Source organism: Phasianus colchicus, chromosome 7 (genome assembly GCF_987193195.1).
Source record: "Phasianus colchicus chromosome 7, bPhaCol1.hap1.1, whole genome shotgun sequence".
Taxonomy (NCBI): Eukaryota; Metazoa; Chordata; class Aves; order Galliformes; family Phasianidae; genus Phasianus; species Phasianus colchicus.
In genome coordinates, this window is record NC_143442.1 from 2,158,521 (window position 1) to 2,169,782 (window position 11,262).

General features: G+C 46.9%; 1 protein-coding gene across 2 annotated transcripts in view; it reads right to left on the reverse strand.

Moving 5' to 3' along the window:
* Positions 1 to 3,349, reverse strand: part of KIF5C (kinesin family member 5C) — a 66,502-nt gene extending 63,153 nt beyond the window's left edge. Inside the window, exon 1 of one of the 2 annotated variants that reach the window (XM_031590786.2) lies at positions 3,041 to 3,349. In XM_031590786.2, the coding sequence (XP_031446646.2) occupies positions 3,041 to 3,166 (126 nt within the window). In that variant the 5' untranslated portion in view covers positions 3,167 to 3,349. The remainder of the gene's footprint in view (positions 1 to 3,040) is intronic. The other variant, XM_031590787.2, reaches the window with a different exon arrangement.
* Between the last annotated feature and the right edge of the window lie 7,913 nt (positions 3,350 to 11,262).

Genomic DNA, 11,262 nt, shown 5'->3' on the forward strand with positions numbered 1-11,262 from the left:
ACCAGCATCCCAGAGCTGCACCCTGCAGTAGCTTTCCTACAAAATGTGCCCAGTCCTCAGTGCAGCAGCAGTGCTCAGCAGAGCTGGAAAGCTGACCAGAGACAGCGAGGGACAGAGCCAGCATCAAGCACTCAGAGAGATAAGAGTTCTCCTAGGAGAATGATGTGCTCCATATCTCCTGCAACATTCTGCAGCGAGGCAGAAGCCCCATCTCAGTCTGCATTCAACATCAGACTGGCAGGAGTGCTTTGTAGGAGGTATTTATAGACATGCCATGAACAAACCTCTGCAAACAGACTGCCTGTGCACCACGAGGCAGGGATGGATGCCTGCCTTTGTCAGGAGCACCACGTACCACAGCCCATGGAACAGGCACACAGCACAGGGTGGGCTCTCCCCATATTCTCTGGGTTTAGTTAAAGCTGTGATTCGTTTGCTACCATGGCTTTGGGTCAGCTGGTTTGTTTGAAGGTCTCTTAACTACAGCTGCTCTCAGCCTACAAGGATCTCCATACAGGAGGGGCTTAAAAATGTGACTTTTTTACGTTACTATCAACTCTGACACACAAGAAATAAAAGGTAAAAACATCTCCAAATATCCCACAACCTGTCTGCAAAACAGAAGTGTAAACAGCAATGCCATTTACATCCAAAAGCATACAAAAGGCCGCTCAGATTCCACCCCAAGTCAGCCATCAGTTTTTGGTTTGTTTTACCTCACTGAACACAGCACTGCTAAACCACAAGGACCACGGAGCTGCAGATCAGGTGATGATTTATTTCTTTGAGCCATGTGAAACACTTCACAGGTGAGCAGCAGCATTATCTGCTTTGCAGCATGCAGCCCTGCCTTGCCCCACACCATGGGGCATCAGTCCAGCTTGATCAGCTCAGCAGTGGGGCAGAGGGGGCTCCCCATGAATCCCAAAATGAAACGCACCCGCTGGGCACTGAGCTCTCCAGCTCCTCTCTGTGCAGGTGCTCGTGAAGGATAGCAGCCAGGGATGGGGAGGCATTGAAGGAGTCACCATCAGAAGGCTGCTGGAGCTGCTCGCTGGGGTAAATGGCTCCAGTAAGACTGGGTGAAGGTAAGCCAGCAAGGAAAGCACATTTCTAGGAACGTCAGCCAACGCAATCAATCAGAAAGTCACCTTGAGGTTGCAGAGGAGCAGAAAGATAAAATGAAGCTGCAGTCTGTTGGGATTATGGTGGAGCTAACCGCAAAAGAGAGCCATGCCTTTACCACCGTCGCCTTTTGCTGCCACGGTTAAAGACGAGATGTGTATTAAAGGCTTTTATTCTACTTCAAAATTTTCAATAGGAAAATACACTCTTATTCTGTGTTTTTCTCCTGCCTATTTCATTAATCACAGAAAATACTCGGCAGGGCACTTTAGCCCTCCTGCTCTGCCCACATCTCCCTGCAACCCACAGTCAAAGCACACACGCATCCATGGAAGAGGCAAGGATGTACAACCATGGCTCACGGCCCAGCTCCAAGGCCTTCCTGATGAGGAGCTCCTAAATAAACGAGCCCAGGCATTGCAGAGAGCTTCACTCCTGATGTGGAAGAGAAACTCACACCCGCTGTTACGCTTCCTCCATTGCAGCTCGTTGTCAATAAACGCTGAGTTCTGATCTTCTGCTGTTGGAAAACTTGCTCGAGGCATAAAGAAAATGAGAGATGGTGGTGAGAGGTTCATAAGCAAAGCATCTCCCACAGTCGTGCTTTAGGGAAGGAGAAGTAACTTCATTTGCACTCACGTGCAAGAAAAAAAAGATATTTCCTTTAAGCATTCAGATTTTAGTTTTTCTGGTAGGATGAGAGAATTCCTACGAGCTGCCTTCCTTCTTTATTATAACAGAATCCTTCTTTTCAACGTTTTCTGCAACAAAAAGTAAAAGCTGCATTGCAGTGCTTTCCAAATGCTACAGGAAAACAGCACCGGGTTTTGGTTTGTTCCCATCCTGTGCAATGGTTCCGAGGGCTTTCAGACCACAACGCTGCCATTCAGATGGAAGCCCACAGGCTGAGGTCTCCTCCCCTGCCCTGCCCTGAGCAGGAGAAAAGGAATCACTTCCCATCTCCACCACAAATACCTTTTTCCAAGCAGTGCAGTCGCTGTCATCCACACAACAAACTCCTGACTCACAGACGCGCATTACGTACCTGCACGCAAAGAAAGCAACCCGAATTCCACCACCAACGTTAAGGGGGATGTTAGATTCCAGTCTTTTAATGGGCTTTTAATAGGCATGAGGGTTTATTTAAGGCGGAAAGGAGGAAGATGTGAAGCAAATGGCAGCTGAAGGCCCCGGCGGTGCCGCAGCCGCTCCTCCCAGGGATTGATACCCGATGAGATCAGCCCATTGTGAGCGCTGCCTTGCCTAGCTGGAAAGGGCTGAGGTAAAAGGGAAGGGAGAGGAGGCAGTTCCATTTTTCTGCCCGCAAACGACTCGCTTACGGCAGAACGAGGAGAAAACGGTTATTTTAAGGCGTTTTCCGTGCGAAAGTCGCAATAGATGGGAAGTTTTAATAAGAACATGAGCAACGCATCGCTTCCCGCACCGTTCCCTCGCTTCGAGCGCCCTGTGCCAGCAGCCCCGTGGCGGTCCGTTACCGCTTTACCTCGGCCGAAAAAGCCCTCAAACAGCCCCACAAAGGCACGGGCCGAAAAACCCAACAGCGCACGCACACAGGGAGCGGCCGGACAGCGTTCGGAGGATGCCGGGAACCGCTCCTTCTCCAAAGAGCGGTACAGCCCGACGGGGGACGGGGGCTGCGGCACCGAGAGCGACGTCGGTGGGCTGCGGAAACCAAGGCTGGAAGCGCGGCTGGACGCCGTGCCGACGCCCCATCCCCGATCGCCCCCCGCCGCCTTTGTCCGCCCCCCCGCCGCCCGCGCAAACTTTCCCCGCGGCGCTGCCGCAGCACAGCGCGCCCGGAGCCCGCACGACATCACCGACATCGCTGACATCGCCGACATCACCCCCAACCCCCACCAGGACCCCCCGGCCACGAGGCGAACGGACGACTCACCCCGATGACCACCGTCTCCTCGCCTTTGAATTTAGGGATGAATTTATCGCCGCGGAGGATCTCCGCCTCGTTGAGGGGCCGGAAGCGGCACATCACTTTGATGCTGCACTCGGCGGGATCCGCCATCTCGGCGGCGCCGCGCTGCGCAGCGCTCCTCCGCCGGGCAGGTGCCGGTGCCGCAGACGCCCCGCTGCCGGAGGGAAGGGAGGGGCGGGGCGAGGCGGGGAGCCGCTCGGTGCCGCTCAGAGCCGGCAGCGCATCCCCGCTCGCCTCCCGCCCCGGCGCGGCTGCCGGGCTGCAGGAGCGGCGCCTCACCCCGCCGCGCCCCCGGGGCTTTGTGGCCGCTCCGCAGTACGCCGCCCCGCCCGCCGCGCGGCACGCCGGGAAATGGAGTCCGCGCCCCCCGCCCTCATCGCGGCTCTCAGCCCGCAGCGCCGCGCCGCGCCCGTCCTCCGCGGCTGCTTTCTGCCCCGGGCGGGAACAAAGAGGGGGGGGCTGTGAAGCTCTGTTCTTCTTCAACTCTTCTTCAATCTGCTAATCGAGCTGGCAAAGGGCAATTTACCCCCCGCCATTCTATTACCCTGAAATTCTACGAAGCTCTGACAGGGTACAGCGCTGAGGAGGCCGGCAGGGTGCAAGCCGTGAATCAGCATCTGGAAAAAAGAAACAAAGCTTGGAGCTTGTGCCCTCCCTAAAGCCATACTTCCTTGTTTGCCAGAGGTAACCCTGCCTCGTGTGCTTCAGCCAGCCCCCTGCATGAAAGGCAGCTGGAACAGTTTGATCTGCCACATGGGGTCTCCTCCATCATCACCTCCCTCCTAGGAGAGGGATAGGATGAGAGTGATGGCCTCAGGTTGGGCGAGAGGAAGCACGCCTTCTCCAAAGCTGCCCAGGGAAGCATCCAGAGCCATGGATGTGGCACTGATGGATGGGGGCAGTGGGCATGGCAGGGATGGCCTAGGAAGCCTGAGGCTCTTTACCAACCCTGGGATCATAGAATCTTGACTGCTTGAAGACATGCAATCAGAGTTGATGGATGCTCTAGGGAAAGCAACAGGACTGAGACAGCACCCAGACTTCAGCAGATCCAAGCAGCTGCTGAAACAGGATTTCTCCAGGACCTGTCTGACCAAGTTGGCCTCAGTCATACAATTCAATTGACAGGGGTCACATCTTTGATATTTCTACAGAGATTTCTCTTTCTTGAAGCCACCGTGGCTGTCCTCATTACCTGATGCAGTTACGAGAAGAGCAAGCGAGTTGTTACAAAGGCTCTCATGCCCTTCTTAAAAGTAATTACATCAAGGAGAGTTAGCAATGTGCAGCATGTGATAAGGCATTATTATATAATGTGATTTATTCCCATGGATTACCAATTATTTAGCCTTTTCATTTCTCTTATGTTTCAAGCTCTTGCTGTGAATAGCGAACTCGTAAGTCATGACAAGTAGAGGCTTAACCATAAAAGAATTAATCCGTATTTTTCCCCATTACTGAGAGTTCATTGTGGAGCAAGATAGACAAATCTGTATCTCCCTGTTAGAGTAGGTATAATCTGCCATCAGTGAGAATGCTCTGAAGAGCCATCTTTTCTCAGCAGTGTTGGCAGAAACAATATTGCATTGTCTGTACTGCAGACAATACTGCATGGTCACTAACCTGCTATTTTTACTACTTAATTCCAGATTACTATGAGTTCAGCAGCCAGAAGTCAGAATGTTCATTTTCAATCAGTTCCAGGAGCAATCAGAACTTCCGTAAGCTTGACAGCTTCTTCCAGTTTGCTCTGGATATTCAGGCACCTCACTTACAGAGCCTTGAGTGATGGAAGGTGTGACCCAGTCTGATTTTTGGGTGGTCCTCTGTGCAGATGGGAGGTGGACTCTGTGATCCTTTTAACTTGGGATATTGTGATTCCATTCTATCTACAGTTCACTAGAAAATAGCAGCGCAAGAAACAAACTACAACAATACAGAAAAGCATTCATACTCCAACTCCTGTAAAGCATTATCACTGATTGCTGAAGGCATGACTCTTTTCACATTGCATACTTACAAGACACATCACTGCAGCAGTGCTGTTTGGCCTCACTGAGTTACAGTCCATTAGGACAAGTTCTCTTGCTGTATGCATCACACATGTGAAACAAACCTTTCCTACAACTGTGGGGCACATTCTTCAGCTAGATACCAAGTCCATGGTTCAAATCACCTTGCCTGAGTTAGGTATGGTTTGGCAGCAGGTTCTGGCTGTACTGAAGAAATTCTCAGGCTGATCTAACCTCAGCTGGGTGGGTTCACTGAACAGGCTGGGATGGCAGATCTCCAGAGGGAGCAAACAAATCCCTGCTCTAAGATGGGGGCAAAGGGGAACAACCATAGCTAACAGTAAGATTCCTTTTCTCTGCAGAAGAACCACCAGTGTGACCAAGCTTCAGCAAAACAAAAAAGAAGGGAGCTGTGAGCAGAGGTACTGAACAACAGTAAGTGTGGGTTCTGATAGAGGTGGCCCTGCAGTAATAAAGAGCATTTCAGGAGTGAAAAAGCTATTTCCTATCCCCACAGCCAAAAGAACATTGCTTCCTTCCACTGCTGCAGGGCTCCAGGAATGAGCAGTGGAGCTGGCAGATGAAAGAGCTTCAGGAGAAAATGAATAACAAGGTTGAATTTCTGCTGTCTTTAACAATTCAGTACAAAGAACTGACATCAGTACTGGCCAGGGGAGCAACTTATCAGCAAGGAGAGCAGCTTTAATGTAGATTCCATTGATCCTGGTGCATCAGCAACAGCCATCAAGATGAAATTTGATGTTTTACCTGTGTCATCAGTGCTGAGATGCATCTACAAGGAAAGAGGTGGTAAAGGATTTATTGTGGGAGGTACCAAAAGGGCTGGGATCCAAAAGACAAAAGGAAGTTTAATTAGCAAGGATGGTTACTATCCCACAGACATAAGAGACTGTAAGGAAGGCATCAGAGAAAACGTTACAAACCCAAAGCATGCTTAACAAGGAGTGAGTAAGTAAAGAAGCCAAGAAGTAAAGAGCAAGCAACAAAATGAAGAGTGATGAGAAAGCAGTTAGGAGGGACAGAAACAATCTCATCTGTGTGCCCAAGCATCACCAAGGCAAAGGAGGCCTATGAGTAGTTCTGGAGGGACTTACAGACCGTTTGTGCAGGCACAGTGCCAGGCTAATAACAAAGATCTGCATAACTAACGCTAAGGCACTCAAGATGATCTTCCCCTTAAGCCACGTTTCCTTTGATCTGACATGTAACAATTTCTTTGTTGCTCAGGGGCCAAAGAGGTTTCTTTCAGTTCTCCTACAAGCTGCCATTCTTTTACTTAAATAAAATTTATGCTTCCTTATTTCACACTCCAACACCACCTGGAGCAGTCAGGCAGAACACTTACAGCAGGATGGTTCCATTATTAAAACAAGTAAACAATTGAAGCCATCACACTTCCAGAGAAAGGAACCGTTTTGAAATGTCAGTCAAAAGATACCCCACCTGAAAACATCTGAACTAAGAGCAGCCATGGTCTCCCAATTGCCAAACACTTCAAGATATGCTTACTTTAAAGCATTTACGTGTCTCCTTAGCACACAGAGATAAATCTCAGTCTTCAAATAAATTATTCACATTATGCAGGTGCATCTTTTGTGCTTGCCCACCATAAAAATGGTTTTGCTTCAAAAAAGAATTGATTTTTATCACTTTGCATAAAACAGCAAAGCATTTTGTTACTCAAATACCTTCCCAAGTTACCATCTTTCTGTGTTACTGAAATTCCCCAAATAAAAGGATTGTAACTTGGAAAAACAAAATTTATCTTCCTTTATCAAACCAACACTTCGATGCATGAAAGTCCAGAAAGAGTTAAACAGCACTACAGGCAGATGATGCCATCTTCTGGTGTCATTTACAAAGCTGTTGATTTAAAACCACAGTGACTGGTCTAGTCAGATCATCATCAAGAGGATGGGGGGGGACTCTGTTAGCTTTAGCATCATTTTATCCCCAGGGCAAAGTTCAATGAAATAACAGTAATTCAGGAACAGTCAGTGAAGCATTCACAGCCACGGTGGGAAAGCCAGCACTAGGCTGCCATCAGCTCACAGCTCACTGCCACCAGCCTGTCCTCGGGGGGAAAGGCAGGGCATATGGGGCTGCTGAAGCAGGGCCTTGCTGCCAGACTTACCATCAGCATCTCCATCAAAAGTCTGAATTGCTACTGAGCTTTAGAATGTGTGACTATTAGCCTTGCCCAGTTGTCTGTTGCCCCACTGACTTCGTTTTGCTATTACTAGATTTCCATTAGTTGGAAAAATATTAGTTTATTATTTTTTTCCCCACAGGCATTCCTGAATAGATAAGACCCTGTCAGAACGTGAGTTATAGTGCTGCAAATCAGTCTTTTATTTGTCAGAACTCCAAGGGAGTGGCAGCAGGTGGTTGTGTACTCCAGTCAGACAAAGTATTTAGGCTGATCTATCTTTTCTGCTCCCATTTTCCTCTTATCTGCTGTTGTCTTAATTGCCTCCTCCCTTCATTTACTCCTTGCTCTCTAATTGATCTTTCTACTTTATCCTCCCTGTGTAATTACATTTGTATTAGAGTTAAATCAGTGTGTAATGGATTGAAACAAGATTGGACTAAACAGATTTTCCTGTTCTTAGTCACAGAAACAATCCTATCTTCGGAAACCAAGCAGCCTACCAGGTGCAGGGGAAAAGCAATTCTGCCACAGATAAGCTCAAGACAGCTCTCCGTTTTCTGCACAGGATATTTTGGGCAGTTATGTCTCTTCATCCATGTTTCACATCCACTTCTCTAAGAAGGCTCTGTATTCCCTGGCAGGAGGATAAGGGACAAGCTAAGTAATCCAAACTACATGCTTAGAACGACAGAGTAACTGAAGTACTGCAGCCTTTTTTTGGACTTATCACATTCTCAGCCAAAGGACTTTACCAAATAGAATACAACACTGATTTCATTTCTCTCAGAATTACATCTTTACATTCACCTTCTGGCCATTTAAGTAAAGCCTTGCAGAATATTTACCCATTCCCATTTCATACATACGCTATTCTCATGTTACACTTTTGAGAGAAATGCTGCCATTAAATGCACTTACAGCATTTCACAAATAGCTGTTAGGTTGGCAGAGTTCACTAGCAGCAGTATAACTGGGTGTCTGTAACATAAAGCTCTGTTAAGAAGCAAGAGAGTGGAAAGCCCTGGTAATGCAGTAACACCATGATGCGCTGGGATGCACAGCAGCCACCAGGGATGTGCTCCCCACACTGCAGCCTACCTGTCCTTCGCCCCTACCATCTGCTACATTCCTGTGGGTGATGGCTTCAGGTAATGCTGTGCTTACCCTCAAGCATGCTGTCCTTTGCCCAAGAACCCCTTCAAATCAGCTGTCTGCTTTAGTGATTTTCCCAGGTACAAGCGGTTCCATGGTGGAGCTCCACTGCTAAGCTGATGCAGGGTTGCTCTGGCTCACGGGCTGAAACTGCCCATACTGAATGTTTCTAACAGTTGCACCAGAAGAAAAATAATTCCCTCCCCCCCATGTGCCCTTGTTCAAATATAAACATTTGGATCTTAAGAGCTGACCCAACTCTTACTACCTGGTCTGCTGCTACACAGGGAACATTTCCTCTAACCGTTCAGAGATCTCTTTCCATTTCCCCCCCTCCACACCTTCTCTTCTGAGTAATAGTTTACTATGAAGATGAAGATGTCATTTAATTCATGAAGGTAATTCTCCATCTCTTTAAGTCTGAATATAGTGAAACCTAAAAACAGAAAAGAAGAAAAAAATAGAGAACTGAGATTTGAGACTCTTCAGATGAAGTCAAATGGAGGAAGTCTGTACTAAGTTTGTTTGTTGCAGCCTTGAGAGCCTTCTTGTTTGAAGGTGTGAATTTCTACCAGGACACTTTATCCTAAGTATATCCTGAGCAGAAAGATAATGAAAATTGAGAGCCTAAATGGCTCTGAACACAGTACTGAGTCCGCTGCAGGATGAATCAATCAACCCCACAAGGCTGCACCATCTGAGGATTCAGATTTAAAAATAATAATAATAATAACAACAACAACCATAAAAAAGAAATAGGAAACCTTTCTATTATTCCTTACAATGGAGTCAGAAGTAGAGGAAAACGGACTAGCAGGGAAAGAAGTCTCAAAACCAGAGCCTCAGCACAACAGCAAAGCATTGCATTAAGCATCGTGTTTGTTAGGGGGAAAAAACCCAACCTGCACATATAGTCTTGTCCAGGATTAAAGGAATGAGAGTTCTGTAAATAGAACAGCATATTGGTTTGGTGATGTTTGGAGAGAGGAGGCAAAGTACTACAGCAAAATTAGAAACAAAGTTGGGTAATACTTTCGCAGATTTTTAACACTCTCACACTGTGAGATCTTCTATGGTACAGCAGAAAGGAATGGAAAAACCAGCAGAAAACCCCTAGAGTTGCCCTGGAGTTGGCTTGGAACAGTTTTCTTGCTTCATGGAGGTTTGCCAGCAACTGCAAAACTCTCACAAACACAGCCCAGGAGACAAAACAGGACCTCTGGAGGCTCTCAGCTTTAAACATCGAGCACTGAAGCCAAATACCAACAGACTGAAATCTAGTTTGACTCCATCTGAGCACATTTTCCTACCCCCTGTTAGAGCAATCATTGCTTGGCTTCAAATGGTGAATATTCAAAATCACAATGCCTGCAGTTCGGCACATATCAGAATTCAATAGTTCATCTACAGATTAAAAGCATTAAACAAATCTAAATAATCATTGTTTTCTATAATATCTGACTTTCATAGGAAGATTCAGGATGTCACACTTGAAGCCCAATACAAATTGTTAAAGAAAATAATCTTACCTGAACAACATTTCTACACAATGTAGCACTGCCCATCATTCTTCTTTTTTGGCACTTCAGGCTTACAGTTAAGGACTAGAAATTCTTACAAGGACTGTTAGAGTTCTATTTTACTGTAAAGCCACATCAATGCTAATACTTTCATTTAAAGTCATTCAACACATGACACGCTCACCTTTAGAGCTTATGAAATCCTTTTCTCCATCTCATATCCTTCCAGCATCTATTAAAAGTTACAAGTGCCAGCAAAAGGCTTTTTGCAGTAATTAGATGAGGGTTAGGCTACGTGAAGTCACAGATACGTGGCAACTGTAAGGATATTTTTAGTCTAATGTACCATGAAAATGATCTACATTTGCAGTGAGATGAGTATATACTACAGAGCTCAGGAGCGCTCACTAGCTAAGAATGCAGCTTTCAATCTGCAGAAGACATTACTTCCCATTTTTATTTAACCACAAAAAAGCTTTGGGGCTAAATTAGAGAATGCAGTTCTTTTTAAGGTATCACTCCCCATTTGCAATGCTTCTGGCTACCAAAAAACTTCCTACTTTAGACTACATAATCATGCAGTCATTCAAAGAAGTGAATGGAGTTCCACAGAAAACCTTAGGCAGACATGAAAGGCTCACATACACTTAGTGAACAGTGTATCAGAAAGTGGAACTTCCAATAAAGGCACAGTGCAGGAAGAGCAATGAATGAGCATGTGCCTCCCCTTGTGCTGAGGACCCCAAACCTGCCATCATGCTTTGCCTGATCAAGGCAGGAACACTGAAGCATCAGGAGATCCTCCATGTATTCCAATGGATACATTCTGATGTTCTCTCTGTCTGTGGACTTGATAGCAAAGACAAAATAAAGCGTCAGTTAAGCAAAAAAGAAAAGTAATAATAGACATCCAAATTTCTGACAAACTCCCCATATTTACAGCTTTGAAAGCGTTTAACTGTCAGAATTGTTAACTGTCAGAATTATTCTTTTAGATGCTCTCAAGAAAGCAAAATGCTGAACTGCAGGATTAACTGCAGTCCAACCAACAGCAGCCCTCAGGAAAGAGCACGTGCTTACCCCTATGTCAGTCTTGACAAGGGTGACAGTTCACAGAATCACAGAATGGGCTGGGTTGCAAAGGCCCACGATGCTCATCCAGTTCCAACCCCCTGCTGTGTGCAGGTCACCAGCCAGCAGCCCAGGCTGCCCAGAGCCACATCCAGCCTGGCCTTGAATGCCTGCAGGGATGGGGCATCCACAGCCTCCTTGGGCAACCTGTTCCAGTGCCTCACCACCCTCTGAGGTTCCTTTGGCAGAACAAGCAGC